The sequence below is a fragment of the Fringilla coelebs genome, assembly GCF_963513975.1.
Source record: "Fringilla coelebs genome assembly, chromosome: 3".
NCBI lineage: Eukaryota > Metazoa > Chordata > Aves > Passeriformes > Fringillidae > Fringilla > Fringilla coelebs.
In genome coordinates, this window is record NC_140030.1 from 55088473 (window position 1) to 55103755 (window position 15283).

Consider the following 15283-nt stretch of genomic DNA (forward strand, 5'->3'; position numbering starts at 1 on the left):
AACTGGCAGATAGCATGGAATTCAATGAGCAGTAACAAAAGAGCTGCTATTTTAGAAGCTGTTAATAGGAAATGCTAGGGATATTATACCTGAACTCATCTGCCCTTCCAGACAGTATGATGTCTTAAAGTACAGGCTTGTAATTGTACAAGTGCAGAACAAGCCTAAGAGCTCTCAATTACTTAGGGATTTATCTTACTTCACAGAAAAAAAAAAAAACACACCAAAAAAACTAGACAAAGACAGGTACTTGGACAACCATGAAGAACAGGTGAGGTTTTATGGAACTGCTTTTTCCTACAAGCAAAAATATGTGAGATCTTACTATATTGCTAAAAGGGTCATACACAAAACTATGAATTTTAAGAACCTAAGATGTCATTAAAAAAAAGTTTCTTGGAAACAGGAATGACATTTTCTTCCCTCTCCAAAAAAAAAAAAAAAAAAAAAAATCACAGAAGTTCCCCTAACTGCTGGAACATTTCTGATATGGGCAAGTTTGCCCCTGAAAGAGCACCAGCCACTCCCTGAGTACTGGTGGGTGTATTCCATAAGGTCCCATGGGTCTTGTCTCTCCAACTCAAATGTTCCCACACGTAACCATAACCCTCCCTTTTCCCATTCATTTCCAAAGCATATCTCCAAGCTTCTGCCATTAACCATATACTGATTACAACATCCTCAAGCTGGAAGAGTGAAACAGCTCATGTTATAAGAATAATGAATCAACACCTTATTTTTTAAGAAACAAAGCATTACTATTAATTCAAGATTTTCTATTTAGATTTTAGTGAATCTATGCAATAGATTCATTGTACAATAGTGAATCTATGCAATAGATTCATTGTATAATATTATACCTACTAACTGGTCACAAAATGCTCAGTATTTAGTTACTGCTGTGAATCCTGATCAGCCTTGATCTGTGTGCCGACACTGAAGCTACAGCATCAGGGCTTTCTTTCCTTTTATGTCTTCCCAACTATTGCCTTATATAAAGACACATACAGTGGGAACGAACAGTTGGCAAAATTTAACAGACACTAAATTAATGAGGTTTTGTTTTCATATTTTGTTTTCTTTCACACTCCTTTTAGTTTATGTGACTACAAAGTGGTGCACTTCTAAAAGAAAAAAGGAATAGGATTGCAAGTCAAACAGAAAAATCCCCAATAGTGTATTAGCTCAGATTTTATTACTGATTATCATGAAGGCTTAGAATGAGTATTAGAAAATGACAGGATTCTACCAAAAGTTGTTAAATAACAGTAATGAAAACAAGGCATTTTTCAGTTTTACTTTGCCATTAGCAAGTATATATATTTTAAATATAAAGAAGCTGGTCTACAGTCCATAGCAAACTGGAGGAGGCATCAGGAATGTGAAAATCATGACAACTGCCTGAAATGAAAACCTGATTTACTTGAAAGTCAACCAAGATAAACTGGGATTTGACTGCAAAAATTTTGTTAGTTTGCTTTTTAACTCTTTTATCATTTCAGTAACTTTGCAGAAATAAACCGACATTTACCCAAACACTAAATATTGAAGGAAGACTAAAAAAGAGTATCAGAAATATACAAGGATCTTTTGCAGAAAGCACAAACTGAAATTTCAGTTATCAGTTGATATCGCTTTCTGAGACTTTAAGTATTTTGATATGGTTGTAGAGCATAAAAAACTCTACATGTATTTAAGAACACAAATTCATCCATAAAATTGCAGTCAGCACTGCTCATGTCCTATAAATAATTCAAATTAACATATAAAACAAATTGTTTTTTCACTACTTTTTCCTGTCCTTAATTACTTTTACTATTGTTCTTACTCTTACTGCAAATAATGAGAAAACCTATTTCTTGGCAAATGACTTAACTGAATCATGACAGACTTAAAATACTGCAGTTATAAATACAAAATAGTGTATTCTTAGATCTGTGTTAAGCCACCACTTCATTTAAGTCTCTTTTTAGGATGGGGAAAAAGCCAGGGTGATAAAACTCACATAGCCTTTAATTAAAACAGAGATGCCATTCAGATTTAAACATCCTGATTTATGTGGAAAAAGAATCCCAAACCAACAACTACTCCAGGGTTAGTACCCTGCAGTCAATTTTTGTGAAAATGTGGAACTAGAACAGAATTTTGAATATGTGTTTTATAGCTGTAATGGAATTTTTCTTTCTGAAGAAGATTTCTTTTAAACTTTAAAGTTTAAAAAGTTTAAATTTATCTCCAGCTGAGATAACTTTAAAAAAAATTAATGAACTCAAGAAAACTTTATTAGCACATGTCCCACTGCCTTCAGGAAAACGTTAATGTTTTAGAAAAATAATCAAGTTTGAGCTGTGAAATAATCAGCTGGTGTACTGCAGAGGGCATTTTTAAGAATAAACTGATATGGTTTTAAGATGGAAATTTGTACTGAAACGCTAAATTAGTCCTAGTGATAGCATTAAACACTTGGGACAATGAAAGCAAGTTTTCTTTTCCCTATAGAAAAAGCTCTTTATACAACAACTTGATGCCTTACCTCTAGGTCACAGCTGTATTCCGTGCCATCCAGAAGCATCACCTTACACTGCACAGTTTTGATTTTCTTTGGAGACTTCTGAGGAATGTTATCTATTTTGATTTCAGCTGTCTGCACTTCTTTTGTCTCCCTTTTTTCTTTTTCTTCTTGTTTTTCTTCTTTTTTCTCTGCAACTTCCTCTACTTCTGTTTCTTTGCCATCTTCTTTGGAAGGCTATATAAAATACAGTTAAACAAACTCAGGAAGGAGAATATTTTACACTTGTCCATTCCTTTTATAAGCTACTAATAAATAACTCAGTAACCATTCATAAAGTTATGCACATACTGGAAACACAATAACCAGCATAAGCATTAAGGTCATCTTTTAGGGACCAGATATTCTTGCTCTCACACCAGAGGAGGTGCCTTTTTTCTCCCTTTCCTTGAAATGAGATTTGTTTTTTTTAATATGAGTTATTGGCTTTCTTCCAAAAAGAAACAAATTTATTAAGAAGCTCCAGGAATTATACTAAACTAAAGCCCAGGGCTTATGAAAGCCAAGTGATACAGAATCACAGAATGGTTGAGGTTGGAAGGGATCTCTTGAGATCTAGTCCAATGCCCCTAAGGCCACAGAGGGCAATTTGCCCAGGACCATATCCAGTTGGGTTTCGGGTATTTTCAGAGGGGAAGACTCCACAATATCTCCAGTTGATCTGTTTCTATGTCTGACTCACCCCTTCACACCCCAGGGGGCCTATAATCTGCAACCCCACCACTTGGCCACGTCCCTTGCCAAGGAAAGGTCCTGTCACCATCAGAGTAAAAAAGATTTTCTTGCCATTTGAGAGGTAATTTCATGGGTTTAATTTGGGTCCCTTGCCTTTGGCCATCTAACTGCATACCACTGAGAAGGGTCTGGCTATTCTGCATTCCTTCTATTCAGGTATTAATACATACTGATAAGATTCCCCTTCCTCCTTCACTTCCTCAGGCTGACCAGTGTCAACTGTCCCAGCCCCTCCTCATATAAAACATTCTCTATGTGCCTTTGCCCCCCTAGAATATGAATGTTAAGAACTGACATGCAACTTCTCAAGAAGCAGGACTGGAACCTAGCAAGTGGAATAGCTGTCATTTTTTCCCCAATATGATCCTAACAAAGCTTTACATGAATTACATAATTCACTAATCAGGTTTCATTAAAATTACTCCAAAGTACCTACGAGCCTGCCCACACATACCTGTATTTCAGCACTGCTAACGGAGTGTTTTTCTTTGTCATCTGCTTTAGCATTCTGTCGGTTTTCAGTTGCTTCTTCCAAGCTCTTTCTTGGCTGAGCCACCCCCTCTAGTGCCTGGCTTTCACTTTCTTCAACTACTTGCTCTTCCCCTGTGGCCCTCTTCTTGGGCTCATCTTTGGGCTCTGCCAAGGTGTATGACTTTTGTTTCTTAAGCCAAGGGGGAAGGAAACGAGAAATACCCTTGCTTTCAGGTGAAGATTTTTCCTTCTTCTGGCTACTTGGACTACTTTGGCTGGTTGGTGCTGGGACAGAAGGATCTTGAGCTTCTCCAGAGGATGTTTCCCTGGACTTTTGATCTCCTGGAGTCTCTGATGTTTCTTCAGGCTTGTCCTTGGCTTTGTCTGGTCCCAGCTGCTCAGAATCCTTCTTTACTTCGGTCTCTGAACCAACTTCAGTTGTCATTATCACAACTGACACTAAAAGAAGCAACAATAAAAATAGTTTTGATATGCAGCATCACTACTTTTTCTGACTAATTATATGCAGTAATTTGTAGTAGTTCATAAGCTGTTGTAGATTATTAAACTTAGTAGGGTTAAAGAAATACTTTTTTTCATATTTTGAGTTCACAAGTAAGACCAGTAAGCTAAAACTTAGTGCTCTGCAGTTAAAAGATCTATGGTTTTCATCTCCTTGATAAAATTTCAAGTGTGCTCACTGAAAGGCATTTGTTTTATTACAAGGTATTCTTAATGTTATTGGCCAAGATTATTTCAGAAGCAACTTCAGTTTTCTTCTTACTGAGCTCCTTAGCAGACCCAGAAAATGAATTTTCAGAAGAGCAACCACCTTCTCTAGTAAAACTGGTAGGTACAACCCCCCTACTATTCAGTGACATTTACGAACTTAAAATAAATTCTTGGAAGAAATGAAAAGAGCAAGATTACCAAAGAATAGGTACAAAAGGAAAGCGAGCATGATAGTGAGTATAAAAAATGGTGACATTGTAAGTTAGTGATACTGTTGAAACTACTAACAGTGCTGGGGAGCATACATTTTTAATTAAGGTAAGATTGGGTTCTTAATAAGAAGTTCATACCAATCAACATAAAATCATATGTAACTCTTATATTCTCATCACTTCTGCTTACTCTTCCTTCAGTGAAATTAAAGATAAATCACAGTACTGTAACAACAGGATCTGCAATAATAACCTTTCAAATAACCTTTCAACTTAACATTATTGATATTTGTTGAAAAAAAAATTAACTGTGGGGCACTGTACTGTGCTGCATTGCTCTAAAATGTAGTATAACTATTTTTTTCCAATTTATTGAAGTGAGCAAACAACAATAAGCGTACAAGGGCCAACAAAAGTTTATAATGGTTATCATGTTTATTTACTTACAATCTTCTGAAAACAATTAATTTTAAATTGATGGTCTGTTTTTCTGGCCTAAAGCTTAGCAAGTTAGTTACAATCACATTTATATCTTTCTAACATGGGAACCTTCTCCATTATGATTATGCATGGCATTAGAGGCAGGAGGCTCTTAGGTTCAGGACTCTTGCTGAACTCCACTGCTCCCACCCCTGTCCAAAGAGAGTCAAGAAGGGTTATAGAGCTCAGGCTTGATGCAATTAACTTGCACAGCACTTTAAACTGCGTTTGAAGCTGATTAAGAACTAGTTTAGATCACAAGGCAGCAGCAACACTTTGCCTCCAGGTTTCCAAAGCACATCCATAGGCAGTCAGAAATAGTTAAACTAAACCAATCCCTAATATGAAAGAAAGAAAAAAGGAAGCTAATAGAGACCTAAATATACAAGAGAAGCCGTTCTGGCCAAGGAGATGAGCAATACTGAGCCCAAGGAAACACCATCTTGACAGTTCTCTTACTAAGACGTAGGAGCCTTGAACTATCTACAAATTCACATTAAGCATCTTGAGAGCAAAGCAGCTACAATGGTGTGTGGGGGTTTTGTGTTCATCACTTAAAACTTCACTATCTAAAATCAAAGCATTCCCCAATGGGAAATTAAATGAAAAGTTAGTACCTTTACTGCTACCCTAGAGACTTCTGAATACATTTCGAGCTTAAATATTACAGTTATGTACATTACACTACATCACTATGTAATAATTTCTATCACTTTTTATAAAACCCTTCAAGTTTCAATACTATTAAAGCTCATGATAGAGTATTACACATTATGTAAGTACTATTTATCTCAGAGGTAACAGGCCTCTGAAAGGCACGTTTTCATTTGACTGTTGAGATTAAAGAATTTGTTCTTTAAAGCCATATACAGTATGCTAGTTTTCAAGCTGCTACTAATCAAATTACATTTTGCTATCACCTTTGCATCTTGCACAGAAATGCTCCTGTTGTTTCCAAATGGTAGGTATCTTATTAACATAATAATGTAAAACTTTATTATCAAAATGAAAAATGAACAATATCTAGAAAACCAAACTCAACTTTCCCTGAGAAAAATTGAAACTTCTGCTGATCAGAGAATAACAATCCACACTGCTTAATTAATTCATAAGGGAGGTTTCATAAGTAACAGAGATGGTGCTGATTTTTTTTTCATACATCTCTAAGAAAGAACAATTTTTTTCTCAGAAACTAGCTAAAACAACTTTATAATACTTGATATACAAATCTTCAAAGAAGTTATAGGGAAGCCACTATATTTTCTGCACTTTTTTGTTTTATTTTCAAAATATGCAGAAATGCATGAAATACATGAAAAAACTAATAAAAAAATCATTATACACCACTCTCAAAATTAATATCACAATTTGATTATACAGCCAAAAAGGAGACATCTCCAGAAAACTCCTTAGAGCGAAGCAAAATCAGTCACCCTAGAAACACATCCCAATGATATTGTTCTAACAATAAAAGAAACTGAGAATATCAAGTCACACATCTTGACTGATTAAGTTTAGACAGAATAGCAGTGGGTGGTACAAACTTGCTCAATGGAAAACAAGAAAGGTTTTGCGTCTTCAAGGGTCCAGGTTTTCACAATCAAAGTTTTAAGGAGAACTTGGCTTTATACTGCAGAAGCAAGGGAAACTTGTTACAGCCCCTGTCTGAAGAGGTCTGTCCATGTTCACTTAATGCCTTTATTTGATGCCCACAGCAGGAGGGATTTCTTTCATGAGGTCAATTTCCTATAAGCTTGTAACTTTAGTGCTTTTCAGGGCAGGGAGGGGAGAGGCAGAGAAGAGGAATAGACAGGAGAACCTGACAAAAGGAAGCACACCTCTCTGCTGAGCCTGTATATTTCTTTATACCTCCAGTAGTGTCTGAATTAACTGTGAAGAGGTGGAAGAGTTACCTACACAAGGGCACTGACCAAGAGCGTAAGTTACAGTCTTCCCAAAGCACCTACCTTCTCTACCACATTAGCTTGATACATTTCTTTTTTCCAGGGTTGCATGTTAGTATCAGAATCAGCTATCCCTTGAGAAACGCAAAACTTGGTCTCACATTCCCTATCTCAATGCTCAGATCCTCCAGTTCTGTAGTTCACAGAAAAAACAGAAATAGGGAGGGACAAAACACTGGAGATCTGTATTACTCCAGTTTGTAAAGCCTCTGATGTTACCTTCACTACAGTCAAGCAATCAAGAAATCAGGTTTTCTGAAAGTGGCTCTTTCCTGATTCCCTCCCGCCCTGATAGGGAAGACCTCACATGATCTCACACAGCTGAGGTGTAACAGCCAACAGTGCACCAGAAAGCAAATGGAAACAAGCAGCAGACAGCATTTGTCTCAGAAGTGATATAGGGAAGAAATAAATCAGATTGCAAATTTGAAATTCTCAGCTTCAACTGCATGTTTTCTTGCTTTCCTGTCTTCAAGTAAACTCTCATTCATTCTTACAATGTAGCATGAGCACACTAAATATTTTTCCCCTATAATCTTTTGTGAGCTCTGTAACAACTGCAGAAGGATAGGGTTGATAGGGTTCTTCTTATCTCATCTTTTTTGTATTGCAAGGTAACAATAAATATGTGTTTCATTTGGGATTAAGAAAGGAGAATAACAATCTTACAGCAAGAGCAGACTAAAGAGAAGGAACCTTAGGGTGATGCTTCCTAATGTCTGAACTGGGAAAAGAATAATCTTGGTAGATTTTGCAATTGACATTAAACCTGTGCACATTAAACCACAAGTGACAACTTGTCAGCTGTGTCTTTTGTAATCCTCCTGAAAACTTGGCTCATGCCGACTGAATGACTACCTAAACTGCAAGGATGAAGGTGGGGGTGGGATGGCAAAAAGTACTGCAAAACACTTTCACTTTCTGAAGAAAAGGTAAGTTTGTTAAAACCAATCCCACTTTTACAGGAAGCAAATGATCTGTCCCATTTATAACTCTACCAACTTCCCCAAGCAGGGGGGCTGACCAGGAAGCAACTGAAGACAACAGATATTCTCACTCCTCTCCATTCATCCCTTCCTCTCTCTTTTTATTGCACTGAGAAGAAACCTAGTGCTGGCCCAAGCTCACAACTGAAGGCAGAAAAGGATGTTACATTCTTTCCTTACACTCTTTCCTCTCAGGTGTATAGATTGGTCAGCTGGTTGATACTTTTCTTCCAGTTTCTAGCATAAATTCTTGAAATGTAGTTTTCTGACCAAAAGGATTCCTGGCACCATAGATAAACTAGAAATAGAAGACATATCAAATATAACATTAAGAAAAAAAAAAGGGCAAAAAGAGAGGGAAAGAAAAAAGTAGTGTAGCTCAAAGATCACAGACAATATTAAAACCAACTGCAATAAAATGAAGCTTTCTTTGATGATGCATGCTTTAGTTCACTGCTTCTGTTACAGTATTTCTTATTTATCAGCACAGACTAACAAATCCACATCTTTTTTCCATACATTTCTGGATCTCATTTAACTTATTTTCTGAGTACATAAAAGTAGAAAACGCAGCCCTAAACTTCTTTCTTCTTTTTTCAGTTTGTCACTGAAATTCATAGCAAACTCAAAAAATAAAAATCACTTTGATAGTTTTATCTCCATCAGTCTACTAGGATTCACAGAGAAACCATCATGTCATAGAAACAAAAGGGAAAAAAAATCAACCTACTTCTACAGAAATAAATTACAGCTCAGTGCACTAAAAGCCAATGTGTGTTTGTGTAAGTCAGGTAATTTTCTGGATCACCAAAGTATTAATAATTTATTTTTTAAATCACTACCTTGATAAATATTTCAAATATTTAACTCACATGTGCTACACACAAAAAAGTCCAAAAATATATCAAAGAAAATTTCTAACATCTGAAAAAATATACACGAAAATCTGAAACAAGGTCATGTGCATTTCAACTGCCTAAAACAAAGCAAAAATGCTCCCAAATAAGGTTGTTTATTTCTTGTCATGTTATTGATCTGATGCTCAGCAGAAGTCTGATCTGCATTTCACAGTTGGTTAGGACACATCATTCATGCTTGCTGCTTTCAATGTGTAAGGTTTGTTGATATAAATGCTATAAAGAAGTAAAATCCAAGCTGGAACAGCTATTCATATTTTAGAGTGTAGAAGAATCTGGTTTAAACAGTAGGTAATATCTGAGGAACTTGGTACTACAACTGTATTTTTTCAAAAACATAAATCAGTTATTTTCTGTAGAGTGCAATAATTTATATTTCAAAATTGGCTGAAAGTAGCAACTAAATAACTTTATTTTACATTTCTGCTAATTTTAAAACTTGTATTTTATCATTGGTATATAAACAAAAAAACTCATGGTACACCATGATTCTGTGTAGCATCATTTTGCTAAAGGTGCCAATATAACCTGCACGCAGTCTATTGGCAGACAAAGCAAAAAGTAAATAAAATTTCTCTTTTCAGTCATTATTTAAATGTATTGCTACAATTGAAAAGACATGGAGTGCTCTGAACACCAAGGAATAAATTCTACTAAAGAATGAAGTTTTCAATTTTGACATCCTTGTGAAAGCAAAAACATCTCTAAAGTTGGCTTAGATCAATTTGCAACATTCACGTCATACACTTCCCAATTAAATATTGTTCTGCAGTCAAACATCAACCCAAAACCACCCCAGTTCTTCACAGGAGCTTGCATCCTTCTCTGTATATATAAATACATAGAAGTGTTTAAACTTACAAACATACTTTGAAAACTGAATCTAATAATTTGGATTACATTCATTTTTAAGCACACTCCTAAAACAAAATAGATCATACGAAAGTCAAAGACCATACAAAATATATATAAAATCCAATACCTTCATACACATAAAATCCAATCCCCAATTTTTAAATGATTAATTAATGATGATATCTCGCAATTGGACCCAAACCTAGGTATTTACACACACTGAACATGACAAGCACTGCTCCAGTCTGCTCCTTCCCTGCTGATCACTGTGCACAAAAATCAAGGTTAACTGCAGAGGCTGAAGAGACAGACTGCAGACTCGGCTTTTTTGTGAGTCTCTGCAGTAGCCACAGGGCAGAAGCCTGTCACATCCATTGGCTTCCCAGGCTGTGACAGACCACCAGAGCTGGGCCCTGCACTGATCTCTTGCTGTCATGGCTCTTCATTGCAGGCTCAGAAGTTAACACACTGAAAACAGACTACCAAGAACTATCCTGCCATATATAGCCAAAAAAATTTCCCAAATTCTTTCTTTTAAAGCTTCACAGTTTATGGAGGAAGCTGAAGCAATAATTCAGGTGAATAGGAAACTAAATCAGTATTTATTCAGACTTTTGCCTTTGTAATAATGTCTCCTAGCAAAAGTCTTTCCCAAATGTAAGCCCCTAAAAAAATTGCTCTTTCTCCTCATGATTCTGCTTTGGCTTCCTCCTGAACTGGGAGCTCATTCTCAAGGAGGTAACCAGGTGAGCAAACTGACATTGCCAGTCTGTGGACTGGTCAGCAGATGGTGCCATAATAGTTCTGAAAGTCAGCAGCACATTTCAAAGGCCAAACTTTAAACAGCAACAATACTTCAATTTCAAGTGTAATTCCCAGAGTATGACAAGTGATGGAATGTTTCCACAGAAGTATTAGCATAACATATTTTAATAAATATAACTTCAGAGCCAGACAGTGAATCATGACTCCATGACAATAAAAATTAGTTACACGTGTACATGAACACGTGTGTGTCTAAATACATTCACATATTCACATAATGTCTATGCTTATCTCCAAGAGTAGAAACGGCACACAGTGCTGTCCTCCCAAAGAATCCTATGCCTATCAAATCTAGTTTCCAGGGAATTACAGGCATGTCACAGTGGCTAGCAGCCCCTAAGATAACAGAAACTTTATTCATAAGCAACCTTTTATCTAGATAATGACATCACTACTGAAAATAACAGGTATTTTATGAGCCTTCATGTTTATATCCATGCCATCATACACTTAATAACTTGCAAATATGTAATATTTCCCTCCCAAACACATTCTTGTCCTTATTTAAATACTGAAGTTTCTAGAACTCGTTTTTATACAGTGAGAAAATTATTGTAGTTGTGTAACCATTCCTTGCAATGCACAGAACACAGAAAACACATCATAAAAAGACTGGCAAGTTCCTACATAGGATGGTGACAATTTATAAGGTAGCTCTGAAACAATAAGGAAAGACAAATACCAGTGTAATTCTGAAGATTGCTGTGAAGGCAAAGAAAAAAAACAAGGATATAGACGGCAAATTGAATGTGACAGAAAAAACGACTTCTGTCTAAAATTGCAAAGTGAGTATCTGTAGTTTAGATAGAATATTTTCACAATAAAACTATTATGCTGACAAATTTCTGTAAAGCAACTCCGGGGAAGTCACCTCTACTCTCTGTAAACTCAAATTACATTCTGGAATATACAATTTCTCAAAATCCTTTTTCCTGTTAAAGTAGTACAACACACACTTATCACCCAAGTGCCTCAACTTTTCATGGAACACCTGCCACAGGCCATCTCCATTTTGCCTGGTGAATAACTTGGTTACTGAAATCCATATGCAACTTTAAAGGTTTAGTTCTAATGGATAAGTCAGTTGAAGGAAAACTCCAGGAAGGAAAGATAATACTACAAGACATTAAAACCAGTGAGGATTCTTTAAAAGCTATTTTTGTTAAAATTTAACTCCTGACACCGTGCAGCAGTCTAAAAATATGTAATAAAACCAAGAAAATAATGCTGCCAAGTACTGTTTTCCAAACCAAATGAAATTCAGTGAAAACCGCATTATGTTTGTAACAGCACCTATAGGACATGTAAAACTCAACCCCAAGGCCTTCAAGAAAATCAGAACATTGGAAACTGAGATCACATTTAAGCAAATACACATCCTGCAGCTCTCTTTGTACTCTCTGCCATACCCAGAGATAACAGAAATCTGTTCCTTCTGTATTTTCAATCCACAAATACATGGCTATATCAAGGCAAAAAATAAGTCTCAAACAGCAAATTAATTTAAATCAAGAAATTTGTCTTTGCCAGAGTACCTATGCACAAATATAATTGTTTATCAAGATGGCTTTGTGCTCTTCCCCAGCACTGAAAAAAGTGCTGCAATCTGATGAGAATCCAACAGTCATTTTGAAAAGCTGTATTGAACAAGTGACCCCACCCAGGCCCTGACACTGCTAGAGAAGGACATGCTCAAGTGGAAAAATGGGATTTAGTTCCAAATTCATTCCAGCAGACAGAAAATGAACATGGGTCAAGAGACAGCTCTGTTTTCCTGTTATCTGTCCAACAAACTAAGATCAACACAGATTTGGAGAAAAATCTCTGCCCTGTTTTTAAAATCAACTCTGCAAGTTCACAGTGGGTTTTGGCTGTGTACATTAAATTATGATAACCACAATTTTAGCGATTCAAACCAGCAGTGAGTATTCGTTTGTTCCAAGCAATGCTGTCCCTCCAATCTCCATTCCTAGCCTTCCACTCTATCCCACCTTGCCAAATGGCTGGTTCTGTGACAGTCACACAATTTCACTGGAACACAGGCAAACATTCGCATTTTTCCAATTCTTAATTAAGAATCTGTAGGGGGTGGTGGTGGACAATGAACACCCCATTTGGGTTCTGTAAATTATCTGCATTATTCTGATTTGGAGGTGATTGATTTTTAGATGCCAAAATAAAAAAATTTCATTTCTAACTATCATTCTTTCTATTTATAATGTATTGGTAAGATTAAAACCATCTTCTTTTTATACTGACAGCATTATGTTCACTCTTGCATGCAGTATGCTTACAAGGCACTTGCAATAACATAGTCAATCAAAACACTTGCCAACTCGGTGAAAAATAATGTACCTCAGAATTTTTTGTACTGCAAACTGGAAGGCCCTAGCGTAATAAAGTTCCTGAATGGTGGAATTCCAGATGCACATCATTGTTTTGACAAGTATCCACTTCCTCTTCAGTGGAAGTCATATAGAGAATTATTACCCTCTCACATGTTCAGGAAGTGCACAACAGCATGCAAAAAGAGAAATCTCTGCAATACCAGGATTCAGTGTCAGGGAAAAAAGAGCAGCAACTAGTCTGTGCTTTCAGTAGAGAGACCAGTACACACACATTTTAAAGTAATTTTCATAAGCAGATGCAACCATTAAATTTTTTTCGCAAGCACATCGAAGCTGAATGTCATACAGATGTGGATGCTACTGAGATCACATTCAAAATGCCTGCTAGCTTTTTATTTCAGCTCATCCAACTTAGGAACCATAGCCAAAACACAACTGACAAATGTAGTAAGACAGTTTGCTCTGGCATGTGCAAGACCAGAGTTCAATCAACAAATGTTTACAAAGCTTTAGGGTCTAAACATAACCACAAAAGTGACTTCTTTGGCAGCAAGATCAGTTCTATATTTCCAGTTTAAAGGGCATTTCATTTTTGCTATTGTCAAATATAAGCACCACAGAGGGCACAGTTCTCTTAGGCAAGCCACTTGAACAATACTGGTAGATGTTTGCCATTACTGAAGGAAACAGAGTTGGAAAAAGTGACAATAAAATTGTAAAGCTTTTTATGCAGATGTCAGGAGAATCATCTCCTGCCACAATTCTTTTTTTAGTGTCTGTTCCTGAATCAGGATTCAAATCGTAACACAGAAATCGATACTGCCACACTTTCCACCAATAATAAATTCAGTTTCAATTACTTGATTAAATTACACCCCTGGCAATTAATCTTAAAGAAGCTTAGTCCAAATTCCAAGTAAGTACAATGTCTCAAGATATATGGTTAAGTATTTTTGGACTTCTGCTGGGAAGTTGCAGCTGTATCTTTGCTAGGTAAGTTGTTACCAGTACGTGAATCATCTGTTGAACAACCTGTGGAGAGCTTAAGGCACATGCAAGTAAGCACCAGGTTATTAATTGTATAACACAATTTACAAAAAAAAAATCCCAAACCAAACCAAAAACAACTACCACAAATTTAAAGTACAATAGTTAAAACCAGGAAAATTCTCACCTCCTGCTGCAATGAATAAAATCGATTCAGTATTCCCTGACTGTTCTCCCACATTCCCCAAACCTCAGAGGTTAGTCACCTGAGAGGTGATGTTTTGGTATTTTAGTTTTTATGTTTGCAGCTAGCACAAGCTAACTGAGTCTTTCATGTGTTGCTGGAACAGAAGCAGTCCCTTGAAAAAGCAGAACCAATTTGCTGAGTGTTTCCCACCCACTCAAAACAATTATAATGCACATCAAATAATATATGTAAAGCACAACACTGCAAACTATTTCCTACATACTTATGTTTACTGAATATATAAGAAGTACTGAAACTAGAGATAACACTGTTCTTCTAAAAAGTATGCATCTATTGCTCCTGTGGGAGTTGGTTCTGCCAATCCCAAGCAACAAAAAGCAGTGGAGATGCCTCTTAGCTGAGCAAATAAAACTGGCAGCCAAAACTTCATCACTCCCATGGGCTCTTCTGAATGCTGGTATTTGATTAGAAGAGTGAAAACATGAGCAACTTTCTGAAAGCTTCCTACATTTCATGGCACTGGCTTCACAACTAACAATGCTGCAACATCTCTGGGTGAGACAAAGTGAAAGGAGCCTAGTTCATGTCTGAATCTAGAGGTCAGAAACAAGTTAAATGAAAAAAAAAGGGCAAAACCCAATGCTAATAATGCTGGATTTGGGACTAGACTTCAGCACTTAACATGTTTATTAGTCATCTAAGTGCTTTAGCTGTTTTGTGCTTTTTGGAAGGACATTCTCAGCATGAAAGATTGTAATAAAAAACAGATAACAGGATATGCATGAAAGTCCCAAGGGAGTAACTATTTAAACAAATTTTTCTTTGGAGAGTTAGAGAATGACAATAGATAAGAAAGATTTGAAAGAATAATTCATTTGTGAACCCCAAGAACAAGGTGGGGAGGAGTATTTAGAACTGTCCTGTAGAGAAGGAAAAAGGAATGCTGCCCTGCCAAACCACAAATTTAATTACATTCCCATACAAATATAAGAAT

General features: G+C 36.3%; 1 protein-coding gene across 6 annotated transcripts in view; it reads right to left on the reverse strand.

Annotated features, from left to right (window-relative positions):
• The window catches only part of EPB41L2 (erythrocyte membrane protein band 4.1 like 2), a 108357-nt gene that overhangs the window by 57338 nt on the left and 35736 nt on the right, over positions 1–15283 (reverse strand). For 5 of the 6 annotated variants that reach the window (XM_084201505.1, XM_084201508.1, XM_084201506.1 and 2 more), the window contains exons 3-4: positions 3759–4234; positions 2534–2746 (exon numbers count right to left, since the gene is read on the reverse strand). In XM_084201505.1, the coding sequence (XP_084057631.1) occupies positions 2534–2746; positions 3759–4220 (675 nt within the window). In that variant the 5' untranslated portion in view covers positions 4221–4234. Of the gene's footprint in view, positions 1–2533; positions 2747–3758; positions 4235–8329; positions 8448–15283 lie in introns of all 6 variants that reach the window. The other variant, XM_084201504.1, reaches the window with a different exon arrangement.